This window comes from Juglans microcarpa x Juglans regia, chromosome 4S (assembly GCF_004785595.1).
Source record: "Juglans microcarpa x Juglans regia isolate MS1-56 chromosome 4S, Jm3101_v1.0, whole genome shotgun sequence".
Lineage (NCBI taxonomy): Eukaryota > Viridiplantae > Streptophyta > Magnoliopsida > Fagales > Juglandaceae > Juglans > Juglans microcarpa x Juglans regia.
This window is the reverse complement of record NC_054601.1, coordinates 4246538-4265441: the sequence shown is the minus strand read 5'-3', so window position 1 is coordinate 4265441 and position 18904 is coordinate 4246538. Positions and strand designations below refer to the sequence as shown.

The 18904-nt window shown below is 33.0% G+C and overlaps 3 protein-coding genes across 7 annotated transcripts; 2 read left to right on the top strand and 1 right to left on the bottom strand.

Annotated features, from left to right (window-relative positions):
* The first annotated feature begins 892 nt into the window (after positions 1 to 892).
* LOC121263071 (ethylene-responsive transcription factor 5-like) lies at positions 893 to 2180 on the top strand. The gene is given in 3 exon segments (XM_041165859.1): positions 893 to 1357; positions 1360 to 1766; positions 1768 to 2180. Coding segments are annotated over 3 exon segments (837 nt in total). The 5' UTR covers positions 893 to 1144; the 3' UTR covers positions 1985 to 2180.
* A 4060-nt stretch (positions 2181 to 6240) lies between these two features.
* On the top strand, positions 6241 to 7147 carry LOC121263108 (ethylene-responsive transcription factor ERF106-like). The gene has a single exon (XM_041165902.1). The coding sequence runs from the start codon at positions 6331 to 6333 to the stop codon at positions 7036 to 7038; it is 708 nt and encodes a 235-aa protein (XP_041021836.1). The 5' UTR covers positions 6241 to 6330; the 3' UTR covers positions 7039 to 7147.
* Positions 7148 to 8013: 866 nt separating this feature from the next.
* On the bottom strand, positions 8014 to 14629 carry LOC121262990 (lipid droplet phospholipase 1-like). 5 transcript variants are annotated; one of them, XM_041165741.1, is made up of 11 exons: positions 14004 to 14621; positions 12443 to 12510; positions 11271 to 11341; positions 10892 to 11134; positions 9970 to 10133; positions 9815 to 9870; positions 9660 to 9712; positions 9445 to 9565; positions 8645 to 8742; positions 8349 to 8473; positions 8014 to 8263 (listed from the first exon to the last, which is right to left on the bottom strand). In XM_041165741.1, exons 1-10 carry the CDS (start codon positions 14177 to 14179, stop codon positions 8402 to 8404), a joined length of 1122 nt encoding a protein of 373 aa, XP_041021675.1. In that variant the 5' UTR covers positions 14180 to 14621; the 3' UTR covers positions 8014 to 8263; positions 8349 to 8401. The 5 variants fall into 5 exon arrangements, with proteins under 5 accessions (XP_041021675.1, XP_041021676.1, XP_041021678.1 ...); XM_041165742.1 differs by lacking the exon at positions 8014 to 8263 and having other exon boundaries at positions 8366 to 8578; positions 8612 to 8742; positions 14004 to 14627; XM_041165744.1 differs by lacking the exon at positions 8014 to 8263 and having other exon boundaries at positions 8366 to 8473; positions 9986 to 10133; positions 14004 to 14627.
* Between the last annotated feature and the right edge of the window lie 4275 nt (positions 14630 to 18904).

The following is an 18904-nucleotide window of genomic DNA, read 5'->3' as shown; positions in this document are numbered from 1 at the left end:
TATAACTTCAAATTTATTAAATAATATAACATATTATATCAAATTATGTTAATTTATATATTTATTTTATAAAATTTATGTATAAATCACTTGCATTTCTAATAAAAATATCTAAAAGAATTTAATAATGATTTCGTAAATTAGATTGCCTTTTCTTTTATTATTATTGTAAAGTAAAGGCTGGTTTGGATGTTTAGATGATATTTCATATTGATGATCTTAAACATAATCATTCAAATATTACTTAAATATAAATACTTTTTAATTATAAATTAATTTGTTCACCTAATTATTACAAATTTTCTAAACTTTTAAAAAAAATAAAAAAAATAAACTTTTTTAAATTCAAAAATAAAAATTATATTAAAAAATTATATTCTACTAATATTTTAACTTTATAATATTTGTATTCAACTTTTTTTCTATCATTTTTCAAAATTTTATAAAATATTTTAATTCAAATTATTTTACTATTATTTATAAATTTCTTTATCTCCCAACATCTAAACAATTTTAATATATAAATTTACTTTTGTACCATATACTAACACTATTCGAAGTTATAAACCAAATACCAATCCTAATATTTCGTTGTGGCTTTCGCTGGAAGTGGCTTTGGGACATGGGAGAGTGGCACGGATGAATGGACTGCAATAAAGATGTATAAATAGAATTATACGTATGCAAAGAGATTATATAAATTAAATTTATAAATTGATATAGTTTTATGAAATTTGTGAAATTTAATTATTTTATAATAAAAATAATTTTATAATTTAATATGCTACATCAAATCACATCAACTTATAAGTTTGTTTTTGTATAATCTATAAATTTGTTTTTGTATAACCTATTTATAGTTAAAATATTTACTTACAAACAGGAAGATGGAGCTCTCCAGCATGCATGGTTGCAAATGCCAAACGATGCTTCTTTCCTCTATCCGGGAACCACACGTGAAAGCCGGCCCAGAATTCGTCCCCGCTTATATATAGCTCCCTTTTCTTCCACTCAAAAAGCCGTACCTCCTCCTCATTGATCCTATCTGAATTTCCATTCCCTCTCTTTCTCGTAGAGCATCACACGCGCGACAAGCTACAACCAAAACTCTTTCAGATAGCATCTTTCGAGTGACTTTATCTCCATGGAGAGCTTCATCTCCAATCTCGATGTTTTTTTCTCAGGTATCTCCCAAAACCAGTCCACCCAAACTGTCGACCTCAAAAATGGCAGCATCAACACTGATGTTGAAGTCTCTGATTATTTGCTCTCCGAGGAAGAACCCATCACCTATCCTTCAAATTCATTCGACCAAACCAGCACTGACCTCGACACAAAACCAACAACTTTCCCTCAAATCCCCCAAAACCTTCCAACTTAAGCCACCGCAGACCATCCTTAAACCTTGCAATACCTCCGAAAACCTTTGGCCAACACTCACAGCCCATGTTGGCAACTGGAAGTAACTTGAACGTTTCGGATCATCCTAATGAAAGTAAGCACTATAGGGGAGTCCGGAGACGGCCATGGGGAAAGTTTGCTGCAGAGATACGAGACCCCAATAGGAAAGGCTCAAGGGTATGGCTCGGAACGTTCAATACCGCCATTGAAGCAGCAAAAGCTTACGACCGGGCTGCATTCAAGCTGCGTGGAAGCAAAGCCATAGTGAATTTTCCACTAGAGATTGCTGCGAACTCTTCGGAATATGATACAAATTCCGCGCTGAATGTTGGAATGAAAAGAAGAAGAGAGAATGAGAGTGAAGATGAGCGACGCTGTAGAGAGAAAGGAGTTGAAGAAAGAGCCTGTGGAGCCTGGTCGGGAAGCAACAGCAGAGAGTGTTTCGGCGGGGGTTCATCCGTTAACGCCGTCAAGTTGGACCGGGGTATGGGATGGTGATGTTAAGGGAATTTTCAATGTGCCTCTGTTATCGCCGTTATCTCCGCATCCCTCGTTGGGATATTCTGGGCTCATGGTCATATGAAGGCCGCGATATTCTATCTCAGCTTAGAAGAGTCTCAACTCTCAAATCATGTTGAATTTATTTTATATTTTTTGGGTTCTTGGCAATTTTTTATTCTTTTTATTTTTTTGGGTATTGGACTAGAGAAGTCAGCTTGAAGATGTGTAATTCTTTTATTAATCTAAAATAATAATAATAATAATAATGCTTTTCCTTATCTGGTCACATCATGCGGTTTGATTTGCCTATTGAATTTAGATTAAAATAAATGTGATTATGGTCCTTTATGTTTTATATTGTTTAAATTTCATTTTTAAAATGATTTTGATTTAAAATTCTCCTTCGAGTTTCTAATGGGTTGGGTCCCATATGCCAAATTAGGCATCGTTTAGATATAGAATCATTTTAAATTTATCTCATTTCATCTTATTATTACAATTTTTCTAAATTTTTATATAAAATATAATAAATAATTTATTTTTTTTAAATTTTAAAATAATAATAATATTTTATTTAATTCATCTAAAATTATCTCATCTTATTTTATGTAGATTAATGGAAAGAATTCTGAATATTTATTCCCCTGCTAGCTGCCCAAGGCCCAATAAATAACCGTAATGCTGGAGATCCACGGCTACTGCTAGTGATTGATTTTAGCAACTACTTCAAAGTTAAAAAATGTTTGAATCTTAACTACTCTCAATTCATCTTAATTTATTATTATAATTTTTTTAAATTTTAACACAAAATATAATAAATTATTTAATTTTTTCAAATTCTAAAATAATAATAATATTAAAAAATAATATTCTAACAATACTTTATTATCTCAACTCAACTCAACTCACTTTAACATCTAAACGCACTCTAATTCAAGCAAACATTGGTAATACATCAACCGTACGTTACAAAATTCGAGTGCAAGCAAGCTACTAAAAGAAAAAGATGTGGAAAGAAACTACATTAATCAAGATACATTATTTAACATGATTCGACACTAAAACGTGTTGGAAATAATTTTAAAATAATATATATTATTTATTATTAATATTATTTTTAAATTTTAATTGAAAAAGATGAATTATTTTAAAAAGAGAGAAATTATAAAAAGTTTATAAACTATGCATACTTAGAATATTTTGGGTCTATGTGCATACAAAGTTTTTGGATGGTATATGTACCAATTAGGAACAGATTTTAGTGAAACTTAAAAGTTATAATTTTTCGTTTGCATCAGTTGGTCATCTATAAATAGATTCATTGGCTTACAAATTGAACGATCTCATAAAGAAATTCTCTGTTTTCCAAAAGTTTTTATATCTTTAAAACTTGTTAGTAGGATATGTTAATTCTGCAGAGAACAAATTTTTAATCTCTTGGTTGAATAGTAAAATTAGAAGATATTCGAGTCTGATTTAACGTGTGCATAATGCAGTTAGACAAACAGACTTGTTTTGAGCTTCAATATATCTTGGAAGCAAACTCGTTTCTAACTCGTGTGTATACTGTTATTGGTGGGGGTGAATATTGTCTTAAGAAAAGTGACATTATAACGTGCCTTGAAGCAAACTCTTTTCTCTCAATTTTTTGTTTTGTTTTGCAACCTCTTTTAACTAACAAAATGTACATCTATAAACATCGGCAATAGAGAAATTGGCTATTAATAGAAACGATCCCAATAAGAGATCGAAGGTTAAGAATTTTCCTCTCTACAAGATTGATATAAAATTTACCAAACTCAGCTCTCTCAGTATTAAACCCTTATCTGTCAACCAAAACAGTATGCTACGAAAAGTATCTTCCAATGACTTGGATCTAGGGTTGTAATCAAGTCGAGCCGAGTCGAGCTTTGGCTTACCGAGCTCTGCTCGACTCAAAATACTCGAGCTCGAACTCGAGATTTTTTTTTATTCTGTGTTCGAGCTCTACTCGATAAGCTTAACTCTCAACTCGAGTTTGAGTTCGAACTCGTCCCACAAACGAGTTCGAGTTGAGCCGAACTAGAGCTCGAATTGTTTATTTTTTGAATAAGATTTAATAACTATTAAAATAAATAAATAAATAAAATAAAAAATCTAATATTGAATTTATACAACTAACAAGTAGAACCTCTATTGAATTATAAAATTTTAAAAAAATTATAAATAATTAATATCTAACTAGTTGATATTTATCCAAAATAACAATATATTATATGCATGTATATATTATTAATATATACACTTAATATGATAGTATATATCTATTTCATATATAATTCTCACATACTAGTATATGGAATTATTAAATTTTATCGACTAATTATATACAAATTATAAAATATACCTATGAAGCATATTCACTATATAAACATAAGTAATTAAATTACATATTATATATTTAATTATAAAAGTGGTATGCTTATATTATTAGCTAATACATATATAATGTATATATATATATATCAATATATAAATGAGTTTTAATTGAGTCGAGCTAACGAGTCGACTCGAGCATAAACAAGCGGGCCTTAACAAGTCTTAGCCGAGTCGAGTCGAGTTTTGTTGGGTATGTATCAATTACAAATCGAGCGGATATCTACTTTCACAAACGAACTTTTTTTTTTTACGAGTCGAGTTAAATTCGAGTTTAACCAAACGAATACCGAGCGAGCTATTGAATAAACTAATTTATTTACAGCCCTACTTGGATCAAACTCCTTGTAAGAGATCATGTTGTAGAGACTCTCTCTCTCTTGTAAACCATACTGGTGGCTTATAAATTTAGTTTAAAGAATCCACGCAGGAAATATCCTAACTACAATTAGCCACAAATAGCTCTGGAGAAGTTCAAAATTAGCCAATTACGCAGAGAAAATATCAGCACTAGAATTTTGCTGACGTGGTAGCACCAATTAGCCAACCACACAAAGGAAGTACAAAATTAGCCAATACCAATTCCTATATCTGAAATATTATCTGTTTTTCTTTTTCTTTTTTTTTTTTTTTTTTTTTTACTCTCTTATCGTGAATTTCTTTCCCCTAATCAATGTTTTCCGATTTTTTTAATATATATATATATATATATATCCTAAATAAATTTATTCATCATTTATTTTTTTATCATCATCTAATCATTCATACATCCCTTTCTTGATCTAATTCATACGTCATGAGCGCGCAAGTTGATGATGCGGAAACTTTATAATTTGGAAAAATACTAACACACATCGTTTTCACACCCTTTTATGTAATTATATCTTAAAATAAAGAGTATTTTTATAAAATTCTTTATTAAATTAAGATAACTTTATAAGAATATAAATTATATTTATAACTATAGAATGTATAAATATTTCGTACTCTTTTAAAATATATATATATATAAGATTTATATAAAAAAATTAATTTTTTAATAATAAATTTTATTTTATTTTTTTAAAATATGCTACGTTTACCTAAACCTGAGTAAACGTATAAGTATAGGGTATATCTAACATTAATTTCATTTAAAATTATAATTGTGAAATACACGACGTTGATCATAGCTTGCACATCTGTCACTTCACACCTATATTTCAGTAGTCATAACACGTACACAAGTTGAAGATATCTTGTCTCAGACAAGTCAGAACGCCTTAGCTAGCTGTCCACATAGGATCAATATTTCAAGTTGGAGGATGGCGAAGATGGATGTAGAAATAAGGGTGGATGGCAGGAAAGTCTTGTCCAGAGACGTCAATGCGCCCTACTACACAACAATTTAATTTCTCCCAACTGCCTAGCTACATTCCAAATATACCAACTTGGAGTTTGGAAGTCATTAACGCTTTGCTTTCATCTCAATTTATGATTCTTATTAAATGGAGAGGATAAGGTTATCATGGTTCAACCGATGATGAAAAAACCCCGGCTGGCAGAAATCCCAATTTGCTTTCGAGGACAGGCCAGCAGATTATAATTAAATTCAGCCGGATTCCATAAAAATTACATAAAAATAAACGTGATTTTTACGTTATTCGTCAAATCTATTATATAATAAAAATAAAGAAAATACTATTTTGATATTTAAATTTTACACCTCATTTTGATACTTTTTTTATTTTATTTTTATTTTATTTTTTATTTAATAATTAAGAAAATAATTATTAATATATTGATATTTTTTTATATTTTTTAAATATAATAATTTTTAAAATAAAATAAAATATTAACGTTCTAAAAATAATTTTATAATCTGATAAATTCATATTAAATCACGCTAATTTATAAGATTATTTTTATCTTATCATTTCTCCTGTATAAATGAACCAAGCCTTGAAATATATGCATCCAGCTTCAGCTTGATGAGCTCAAACTCTTTTTGTTTTTTCGCTTACTCTCTCGGAAATGGAAACCGCGAATGAGTCCTCGGTCCTGGAGCTTATCCGGCAACACCTTCTCGGAGACTTCACCTCCACGGATTCCTTTGTCAACAGTCTCAATTTCAATGCACCCAAAGCCATCTGTTCTCACCCCGTCAAACATGAAGCCGAAAGCCCCATATCCGAATCCGAATCCGAATCCTACTCTCCCATTTTCGACCAAAACTACCATACAGGAACCGGTACTTTCATTATTAGCTCAACTCCAAAACACTTGCTTAAGAACGTTAACCACCCCAAATCACCCGAGTCAGCTGAAGGTTCGATCATGAAGGTGTCGGATTGTGGTGATCAGCAGCAGGGGAGGCATTACAGGGGAGTTCGACGTAGACCGTGGGGTAAGTTCGCGGCGGAGATCCGGGACCCGACCAGGAATGGGAGGCGGGCTTGGCTGGGAACCTTTGACACTGATGTTGATGCTGCCAAGGCCTATGATTGCGCTGCCTTCAAGATGAGGGGTCGTAAAGCCATATTGAATTTTCCTCTGGAGGCCGGAGTGTCTACGCCAAATACCTTTTCCGGCCGAAAGAGAAGGAGAGAGAACATATCGGTACTGAAGGTGCCGGAAGCTGATGAGCTGGCGGTGGAGAGTGGGGTGTTTCGGGATCAAGAAGAGGATCAAGCTCCAATACTGTCATCGTCATTTAAGAAACCAGTTACTGCCAGTTGTTAGTATGTTATTGGGCGTGTTTTGATACATCATATATACACGTGCGTCGTGTGCGTGTGTGCTGGTAATGGCCTAGCCGATGAGTTTAGCTAGCTTCAAGAGAAAAACAAGGGGAAAATAAAATAAAATAGCTGAATATTGTACATAGGTTGTATCTGTATTAAGGATTGTGAAGTATCTGCAAAATTAATTTAATATATTTTCATGTTTATTTTATTTTATTTTTTATTTGAGTTATTTTTTAAAATAAGAAATGAATTTTCCACATTTCCGTGAAGTAAGGTAGACGAGATTAACAACGAATGGGACAAATTTTATGTTTGTCATAACACGGATTAATTCTTAAAAAAAAAAAACAAAAAAATCATATATATTTTAAGACGAAATTGTTATTAATGTCTCAAGTTTATGCGTTGGACTTGGGTTTCTCATAAAAATGTTCATTTTAGTCACGTCACGTGTTGAGATATCTCGAGTTTGTGTGTAAGACTTCAGATCCTTTCATAAAAGATTAATTAAGACGTCTTGCCTTCCACTTATCAAAATTGATTGCTAAAGAGTAAAGCCCATAAAAGTCACGCTTTCTTTAAATCCTGTTGCCTTGTAGTAAGGTTCAAATGATTCAAAGATCAAATATTTATGGTTCAAATATTTTTTGAAGGATGTCTCAAGAAATAAAAAGCAAGAAAAGGTCAAAATAGTGCCGACACATTCCCAATTTCAATACAATGGTATCTATAAAGATCTTTTGAAAAAGGGATAAAGATGGACTCCAATACAAGTTGCCACTCCCAAGTGGTAGGAAGGGGTGGGGGGCGAAGGGGAAGTACTGAAAACAATAGCTGAGTCAATCACTCATACACTTGCCACTCCAAGTGGCCAGCTGAATCAATCACTTCAAGTATTATTACTCCAATTGCTCAAAACATTAATTGAGCAGGCAGGCAGGCTTCAATCAACTGCCTTTCCAGCTCTTTGTTTGGTAACCTGAAGATAGAAGTAATGGGCAAGTATTCCCACAACTATGAAAGCTGAAGTTACTGCAAATATTGCTTGAATAGAATCAATTAATATATAAATTTTGAGTTTTTTTTTTATCCACTGTATTGTCTGTCTGTTCACATAAATTGCAAGGATACCAAATAAAATTAAATTATTTTAACTGCTTGAGTGGTCACATTTTATGCAGGACTGTGCGCCCTGCGGTAAGAGAATCGATCCCTTCAACCTACAAGCAATGGAATTTCAGAGGAAAAAAAATCAATGTGGCAGATATTAGGGATTTAAGCAGCGCATCTCTGGTAGCTCTTTACCTGAAGGAAGCTTGTAGCCCAGTCTGTCATGTGTACATCTAGGAGTCAGGCTTCTATAGAAGAAAATGATCGATCATATGATTTATGACATCTGCACCTTCTATATGCATGCTTTGGTCTTTGACCTGTAAAATGCCCAGAGTCATTCATAGTTTGTTCCTCTCTAATCATGAAACCATGTCATATCTAGACGTGCACGCATGCCCTCGTACACAAGAATATGCTCATGACAGTCAAAAAAAAAAAAAAGAATATGCTCATGAGTCTGTCACAGAGAGAGAGAGAGAGAGAGATACCTGAATGATGCTATGAGCAGCAAACCTGTGTCTGCTGCTGTGGAAGCTAACATCTACTTTTTCCCATGACACACGAGATAGGCCCGTCACCAGCTCCTCTGCACTTTGCGACTTTAGAAACATCGAAAAACTAAAAGAAACAAGGCAAGCAATGATTGAACCAGAAATGGAGCAAAAACCTTTGCCTTAAACAACCTTAACGGCCAACAGGTTTCATGTCATGTAACCATTTTTTTTCGTCCATTTTAACAGTTGGATCTTAACGAGAAGGTAGGTTACAATCATGCTTCACTTTTTGGGGGATAAGTGACAATATTAGTAGTTTGGTGGCCATATTGCAAGAAAAATAGTGGTAATATTTGTGAATATTTTATTCATTTTTATTTCTAACCAAATAAAACCTAATCATTTCTTTCTTGGAATAAAATAATTCTCCAATTTTATATACTAATTTCACAAATGTTCACAATGAAACCAAAAAGGTGATGGACATGGAAATATGGATTCCACCTCTTTACAAGGAAATCCACATTCTCATCAAAAGGGGCTTGGAAGGGAATTTAGATTTCCATGCGTGTCTAGATTCCCTTTATTTAAATGCACGCAAACAGAGTAATCTTTTAGAATTCCCAATATTCCTAAAATATATCACCATCCAAATGCCCCATAATTCAGCTAGATGGTAAGAGCATGATTGGTTGAAATGCATGCTCATCAAGCAAACTAGTGAACTAGCTACTCAAAAGCAACTAGCACAGACAAACAAGAACATAAATTTCTCCTAGAGTGAAGTTACAAACCTTCTAGGTTGTCGGATCCATCATCTTCAATTGAAGTAGGCTCACACTGGTCGTCGTCATAAGCCTTGCAGTGCTCTTCATATACAACGTGCGGATATTTTTCATTACGAGTATCCTCCCACTGATAACCGAAAAGTTGCTCTAGTTATTAAATTGCAAGCAGAAGGTACACATCTAGCTGCAAATATAAAAAAAATTCAAACAGATAACGGTACCTTTGGCAGATCACTATTACGCCTAATACATGATGTTCTCCAGCCCACGATATCTTAATAATATTTCTTGATGGAAAACGATGAAGATAAATCTAACAAGAAACTTCAAAAGTGAAAATCAACAAAGTCCTTATCTACGTTGAAAAACAGGATACGGTCGTAGCCCACATTTGAATATGCCACCCGACGTTTAAATGTACACAACGCAGACCTGCATAGATAAGTTAGTTTATCGACTGAATGGGGCATCTTATGAAACCTGGTATCATTCTAGATATCCACATAAGAAAAATGGATCCAAGTAATGTACATGAAATAACAGTCACCATAATCTTCTATCATGCATTTAAGCAATGGAGGCTTTCCTTCATCAGCATCAGTCAGAAAAAGATGTTGACCTGTTCTCCTAAATATCAAATGAATAACGGAACTTGCAACTTTCTCAAAAGCGGGTACACCAAAAAGAAATGGTACCTGCAAAAAGTTTTTAAAGAACAATAAATCAGTCAACTTAATGTTATAGACTAAACAATGACAATAAGGACTATAAACACATCTGTAAATACACCCAGAAAAAATTAATACAGCTACTCAAGACCAAATTTATTGGAAATCTTGTAGGTATGCCACCAACTGGACCATATTAGATCATGTTCACAGCTGATATAAATACAAAGTCACATAAATTAAGTATTTGTTTCATTTTCATGCATTAAATTAATGAATGTTACATGTAATGTTGACACAACCTGATCGGCTTTATTTTCTTGCCTTAAGAAATGGATCCAAATCTACCTAAAAAATGATTACTAATACTACTAGTTCAGCTGACTAGAAGAAAAACTTATCTGATTGGGTCAATCAGGGAAGAAGTAATTAGTAGGATTTGCCACTGAAAGAGCGTTACTGAAAAAGTATAGTTATTGTCATAAACAAGAAAGTACTCATTTCTTAGAGCTCTTTCGCACATAATGCTCCTAAAAATTTAAGATATAGGACAAAAGGAAATGGCAGAACCCAGGAGTTGATATAATATGAAATTTTAATTTTTGAATCCCACCCCATGTCAAGGATCGCACTGCAATAATAACACTATCTAATTTATTCCTGATAATACAAACTTCTGAACAATTAGCTTCAGCAACTATAAGGTACATTTTAACATTGGATATTGATAAGATTTAAGATTCTCAATAAACAAATTTTTTAAAGAAAAAAAAAAGATATGGTACCTGCTTATTACCCCTTGAACCAAGATGAGGTGTAGCAACAGTGATGAAATTCATAGCCTTCAAGCCGGCTATTGTACCCCTTGAATCCCCTTCATGTCTTTCAGCAGATGAATCCTCCGTGTTTTCCCTATTAGGCGGTCTATACAATCTCCCAATTGCATATCTTGCCACAAGTCCTCCTACAGAATGTGCAACAAAGGAGATCTTACATAGATTTGGCCTTCTCCGGATCACTTCAATGACCTAGAAGTCAAATGTTCTGTTATTGACGATATAATGTGCAGCCAACGCTTCTTGTCAGATAAGCAAAATTACTTAGTTAATTTCAAAACATCAGGTAGAGCAATTCCAAATCTGTAACTCTAATGATACTACCAACCTCCTCGGCTAATCGCTCTCCCATTACATCCACACCATCTAGAGTCAATCTAGACACATTTCTTTCACTACCTGCGAAACAAATCCAACCAAATTAAATAAAAGTGGTTAAACGACTTCCAGGGCTGCAAGACATCTCACGAATTGAATCACTTAAAATATCAATATTCTATCAAATTCATATATATCACAACAGTTCTGACTGTCAGAATCACTAAAAGGACATGAAACACCAAAAAGATCCTACTTTTCACAGGTCAAACAATGTGAAGACCTGCATTTAACACCCACTTCCATTTTAATAATCACAGTTACCAAATTATAGACGACAAAAGTCAAAGTTGAAAGCCTCCTCAAGATTATCCGAGGACAAGGCAATATCCCCTCTCCAACATGACTAATTTCAGCATACATCAGTGCATACAATGTCCTTCAGAACAATTTGGTGACTAGTACCAATACCATTTTTTTATAGGTGACTAGTACCGATACCATAGCAGCGGCATTTTACTGCAGCTCAAAAAAAGAGAAAAGGTAATAAAGGAAAAATAAATATGTAGAACAAAGGATAAAGCAATCTTGCAAGGAAACAAGAGGGTGCAATAGCGTTTGAAAGGAAGAGAGATGGGCAGGACTAAGCAATGGAGTAACATTATTCAAATCCACTATGTAGAAAAATGAAAATTGTAAAACAAGCATGAATAAGGAGATAATTGTAAGGAAAGAACAGAGCTGCAAGCACACACCAGAATTCAAGAGGGTGACATTACTAGGACTTGGCAGACTTGACCGTTGAAAACCTTATAGATATATTGGTAGTATGACGCCCCCCATTCCAATTAGTGGCATGATTAACAAATCCTGATCAAGACTAATAAATTGCATTGCCTGACAACCCACCAAATATATCCCAATTCCAACACCACAAATGATGCGTTTTCAGGCTCTAAATTAAGATAACATTCATGATCTCTGTCCTGCTTTTTAGTTGTTCATATAATTCATACAATCTTCCATACATGACTGCAATAGCATTTAAGTGATGTGTAGTGGCCAAAAGATTATCACAGAAAAATAACATTCAGCTAAAACCCCATGAAACAAGCCACAAGACGATGGAGAAGAAATTTTGTTTTTTAAATTTGAAAGCATTATATAAAAACTAACACTTACGATGAACAACCACTTTATCAGGGAGCACTTTAACAAACTGTTCTGCTGCAAATTTCCAATCCGTGGTGCTGTACAAAAAAATATAAAACCACTATCAGCAATCTACAAGACTGAAAGAGTTTCCAAATAAGTGCTGAGAAAATATGAGAAGCAAAAGAAAATAATGAATTTCAATTGAAAGAATTTAAACTACATGCAATAACAGATAGCAAGAGCAATAAGCATTGTATGGGTTGCTTATGTTGTTCCTGTTTTGTTCATTGGTATAATTCCAGTTATAGGAGTTCCATGTTTCTGTCTTCTGCAAATGACCAAACTTGAACTCAAAGAGCAACTCAGTCTTTCCAGTAGAGTTGGGTTCATGTGTGCATTCAAACCATCAATCCTCGTAACCCAACTCAAGCCAACATGTTTGGGTTGGATTTTCTTGGGTTCACATGTTGGTTTGGCAGGTTTGGATTTTCATGAACCAAAAGAACCGAACCAACCCAAAATTTATATTTGATATGCATTAAAAATATTAACATCTCTCATTTGTTCATAATCTAATGGATACATATGTATTTTTGGCTTAAATGATTAAAAACTTAGATAAACTATCTTTCTAAAAAAAAAAAAAAAAAAAAGAAGATAAACTACTAAAGTAGAACGATTGAAGGTCCATACGAATAACCTCTTGCTCAAAATGATCCACATTGTCACTGCCCAAACTGAAAAACCAGAAAGGTCCACCATACCAACCACTAGCAGGTTGGTTTGGTTGTATTATATACAAGGAGCCAACTTATTTTCAAAATGATCACAAACAAAAGAAATAGCCAACAATTTTAACACTTACAAATAAATAGCCATCACAAATAAATAAGTTGCAGAACAAGATCCTACCGGAATCTCAGAATTACATGTTAGAAATTAAAGAGAGAAACAAAACCTTAAACTAACAAGCAAAAAATTCCAGCTTCCTCAATAAAACTGACAGAGAGTCAAAGTCCTGGCAAGATTTTTTAAATATTTAATACATTTTCTAAATTATCTAGTTGGTTCAGAAAATAAATACGAAAACGAAATCATGGATTGCAAAGTCAACATTTAAATTCCCTTTCCAAATGAACATAATCAAAGAATCTGTTCAACTTCAAGTATGCAAAAATGATGCGCAAAATAAAACATTCAACACATCTGCAAAACTAAACGTTGAAATTCGAAGTTATAGTTTAAACAAGAAAAACATGTTTGGAGAAAATCTTTTCAAATTCGGAAATTACAGTTTACAGTATCAATGAAGTTTCAAAGTCAAGGAGAAAAATAGTAACAAAAGCAACGGAGAAAAAATTAAAATTCACCCGAAAGACTCCAAAATAAGCAGAAACACAGCAAAATCCATCAATTTTGAAAAAATAACAACTCAAACAAATTTCAAAACTAATGCAAATAAAAAAAAATTGAAAAATAGCATAAAATCTCATTAAGCTACCATCGGACACAATTAAAAAAACAGAATCCCGTGAAATTCCAGGTCCTGAAATGATCAAAATAACAATAAATATAAAAGGAGGCTGACCTGCCGAGGATTCCATGAACCATGACAACGAGATGATCAACGGACAAAGAATCAGAGTCCTTGCAGCTCCAGATGTCGCGGCTTCCATTAACCGATTTGGAGGAGCACACCCCGTTCTCCACGGAACCATTTTCCATAGTAAATCCACCGCTCGGCTTAGCTAAGCTAAAGTGCATTGATCGAGATGACTCGGGAAACGGAAGCGAGTCGGGGATTCAGTGAGGAGAAGACGAGTGTCGTTGGCAGGGGGAGTTTCAGGGAAACTTTCGGGAGAGAAAGTGCGAGATAGCGAGGAGAAAGAAAACTGTCTGTGAAAGGTGGTTGGGACTGGAGAGAGAGAGAAAGAGAGAGAGAGAGCTTGGAGCGAAGGAGACCTTAGCCGTAGGGAGGAGGAGCCTATAAAAATAAATAAATATATAAAATACACGTAGGAAGAGGTTGACGATGTGAGAACCTTTGCCTTTGGGTGAAGGCTTGGCTTCAGTGCTTTGATTCTACACAACAGCCGCCTGATAGGACTAATTAGTTGTCACCACGTCACGCATCAGACAATCCCAATCTCCTGTAAATCTATTCTTAAAGCACGATTACGGAACGGCTTGCTGAGTTTTATTTGCCGAAACGGCATTTCCATAGATAACAACAATGCACGCGACCCTTTCTCAGTGTGAACGGCGTTCAAGCCTTAAAGGGTCGGTGACTCGGTGCTAACAGTAACTGCCACACAAGGTCGCACGGTAACATCGTCACGGACCCACGATTGTGTTATTCTATTTTTTTTTTCGCCTGTGTTATTCTATTTTACTCAATGGGGGCGGCTACTATGCCGCCCCATTTTGACCGCTGGGCATACCGCCCAGCGTAAATTTTTTTTTTTTTTTCTTTTCATATTTTTTTAACATATTTAAATATATTTAAAAAATAAAAAAATACACTAATACATTTAAAATTACTTCCTTAACCACTAAGTAAAAAAAAAATAAAATAAAAAAATAAATTTTGATTAGGGGTCAAATAGAGGTGTCAAATTAAGAAGGTAAAGTAGACTTTCGCTTTACTCAATCGGTACGTAATTTATCATTTTTGAGGTTGTATCTTAATAGAGAAAACTTTAGAACCGATCGGTCATCCATTTCAAATTAACAGCTCGCCAATATTTAAGTGACACATAAACTTTCTACCACAATTATCATGTGAATGCACAACATCAAATTCCCACCAGTGCCACCACCATTTAAGAACATAGGAGAGAGAGAACATATGAGAGAGAGTCGAAAACCATTTTGCAAAAAACTGTCCCAGCCTTTAATTCCTTTCTCTCAAACTTCTCTCTCTACTTTCAAAGATTCTCAAGCCTCACCTCCTCTATCCATTCGTGCTAAATTTCTTTCAAAATATCATCTTTTTGTTTTCGTCTCTACCTTTATCTTCCTCACACATTCATTCTCCAACTTCTTGATTTTAGGGAGGGCCAAAAAGAGCAACCTGCAGATATGAGTTGAATATTATTTTGGCTTCATGTGCGTGAAATTTGTGGTGTGTGGAAATCATTTGGTGTGGTTTTCATAAGGTGCTCACCACTGTATTTTTTTTTTTAGGTATGAAAAAATAGAAGAGAGGAAGCTTGCAGTGGGGTTGCTGGTTTCCCGTGGGCTGCAAGTAGCATCACTGCAATACTATACTCGACGGTAGCTCCATACGGTATAATGTAGGCGAAGAGAGAACTCGAAACTGTTTTGTGAAAGCTTATTCTGCTTTTCACATGCTTTTTCGACGACCTCCTTACCTATACCAGTGACATTGTGGCGAATGAAGCTTACGGGATTGTCATGCATGGGAAGAAATTGTGCTCTATTTTTTAGGAGCAAAAATAGAGGTTTGTTGGGCAATTGAGATGGCGTTTGGGCTATTTTCATCTCATGGTGCATCGTTTTTTTTTTTTTTTTTTTTTTTTTTTTTGTGGCAAGCGTTGGTGATGCACGGTAGGGCTTTGAGCTGCTATGATGGTGGTTATTGCTGAGTGGGTTAACTGAGGCTAAACATAGTGCACTAGTCTTTCTCTCTATGTATGTGTGTGTGCAGTGGCTTCCAGATTCAAGATTGATGTGGAGAGGCTATTGTGGGTTCTATTATGGAGGATGAAACTCACAGCGTGGAGGATGGCAACGGATAAATAGATATTGAGGGTGGTGGTGGTGAAATTGATCTTGCTATATTCCCTTTCTATTTTAAGAGTTATACCGTGTGAATGAGGCTATTGTGGATTTGGTGAAATTTCTTACGTGGCAGCAGATGAAAGGGAGGCTGTTATATGTAGATAATTGGTCGGACCGCGTAGAAGCATAACTCATCTCAATATTAAAATATGTATTTTTTTAAATATAATAATAAAAGTGACAAATCATTAAGTGTGATTTGGATAGTGAGTTGAGATAAGATGAGTTGAGATGAAAGTTGAAAGTTAAATAAAATATTGTTATAATATTATTTTTTTAATATTCTTATTGTTTTAAAATTTGAAAAGTTGAATTGTTTATTATATTTTGTGTGAGAATTTATGAAAGTTGTAATGATGAAATGAGATGAGATGAGATAAATACTTTCACTATTCAAATAAGGCCTAAATAAACGTATGTCGTGTAAAAATTTCTTATAGTATTTATACAAAAAATAATGATATATCTATAATTATTTTTATAACATTTTATTCAATCATGTTTTACATCGAATGTTTTATATAAAATGATATTATTTTTATAATTTATTTTATAAAATTAATTATAATTTCAAAATAATTATGTAAAAAACTATAAAAATAATTGTATGTGTATTATTTAAAAATAATAATAATAATAAACGAGACGTAATTTGGTCACTTAAATGGCAAACATGCTATTCTCAAATAATATTTTTAAAAATTTAGTAATGCTAGCTATAAGAGTCTGTTTGAGATTGCGATATGAGTCTTAAAACGTATTTAAATAGTTTTAAAAGCTTTTTAATGAATAAATTAAGTTGTTTAGATGTTACATATTAAATCATTTTTAATATCAAATAAGCTAAAAAGTACGTTTGAAGAAAAGTATCATTTTCTACAAACGTGTTTTTCCCAATAATACGGAATGTAATTTGAATTTTAAAAAATCTATCGACATACGAAAATACACATACATTTTGAAGATAATTACAACTTTAAAAAATATGGTTATAATCTTTAAAAAGTTAAATAATCAGCATTTCTACCTCATAAATCACTTTTTTAATTTATTTCTAAACAAGCGTAACATGTTTGAAAGTACTTTAAACATATAGTTACTAAACATTAAATAACTTTTTAATAGTAAAACTTATTATTTAAGTTATAAGGTATAAGTCTTAAATCTATAAGTTATATTTTCCATCACAATTCTAAACATGCATTAAGTTTCATATAGATAAAATTAATGCAAATTTTTTTTTGTAAAAAGTAGGTCTCAATAATAAAAAATACTTTTTTTTTACACTTTTTGAATGTGAAATTCATTTTTTTACAAAAACTTAAGCAAAATTTATCTATTTGGAGCTGTTACAGATTATTTCTCTTAAAAAATAATTGAAAGCAGGTCATATATATAACGTTTTATTCCTGCGGAACATGATCATCGAATCTCCCTCCTATTCAGTATAATAATTGAACCGTGACTCGAAAAATCAAGTTATTCATAAGCAATATTGTCGTGGTCCAAAATTTTCTTCTAGGATTGACATGGCCAAAAATAACTAGATAATAGTGTTGACGTTTTAAAAATCGCACAACAGGTTAAAAGGGGAAAAAAAGTCAATTCCTGATCCACTGGAGCGACTTGGACCTCGTTCAGTTTTGTTTGGAGCCATCGATAGTGTTCTGTGTACAGCCTTACGGTGGCGATGCGTACATCCATGACGATGAATGAAAAATATGAGAGAAAATAAAGATAGATGAACATAAAGATATATGTGATTCATCATAATGTCTATACCCACGGACGTTTGGAAAGGAGAAATCTATTATAATATTCTTGTTTACAATATATTATGGTCTCTTATTCCTTACTGTACAATGATAGCTTTGGATGCATTTATTGGAGAAAAATCAGTTCCTTGTCCAGAGATTGAAGGAGAAGCCGAAGAAGAAAAACTCAAGAAGAAGAAGATCACCCCTTAAGAGCATTAGTATTGGATTGACCATCCTATTCTTCAAATTTTGATTAATATGTAACTTTTTCACTTTTAACTAATTATTCAAAACTTGAAGTCTATATTAGTCATTACACTATCTATAATAATAAAATATTATTATTTTTTATTATTTATATATTTTTAATTAATTTATATATATTTTTTATAATCTTCAATAACCTCCAACAATTATATTCATTTTTATTTTCACAATCTAACAATCTATAATATAATAATCTCATATGTATATAGATGCTAAAATCTCATATGAATAAAAATCTCATATCTATAATATAATAATCTTAAAAAATATTTTTAGACTTGTTATAATTTTTTTCATATTTAAAAAAAAAAATTACTATAACTTATTATTTGAATAAAAATAATTTAGTTAATTTAATAAGAAACAAATATAAATGATATTTATTAAATTTAAAAATAAAAAAATATTTAATTAATTCAATATCAATGCTCTAAAGTCATCCGGACTCTTCTATTTATGTGATTGCTTTTTCTGCCTCCCCTTGCAGTGGTGAGATAGGGTCTGCTGCGCGTGCTCGACAACCTTTTCTTTTTTCCATTTTCCTCTCCCTTCCATCGTTACACCTGACAACCCATTATACTTCCTGACACCATGGTCCTACCCCTGATGCCCTATGCATCTCACCCCTCTTGCCTCTTCTTACTCCCTTGTTGGGCCTGAG

Bases quoted from the DNA above. Each gene is read 5' to 3' on its own strand.
- LOC121263108 (XM_041165902.1), top strand. From the start codon at position 6,331: ATGGAAACCGCGAATGAGTCCTCGGTCCTGGAGCTTATCCGGCAACAC.
- LOC121262990 (XM_041165741.1), bottom strand. From the start codon at position 14,179: ATGCACTTTAGCTTAGCTAAGCCGAGCGGTGGATTTACTATGGAAAAT. The intron at 11,342-12,442 runs GTAAGTGTTAGT...TTTGTTTCGCAG, and splicing joins TGATAAAGTGGTTGTTCATC to GTAGTGAAAGAAATGTGTCT. The intron at 10,134-10,891 runs GTACCATATCTT...AACTTTTTGCAG, and splicing joins GTTCAAGGGGTAATAAGCAG to GTACCATTTCTTTTTGGTGT.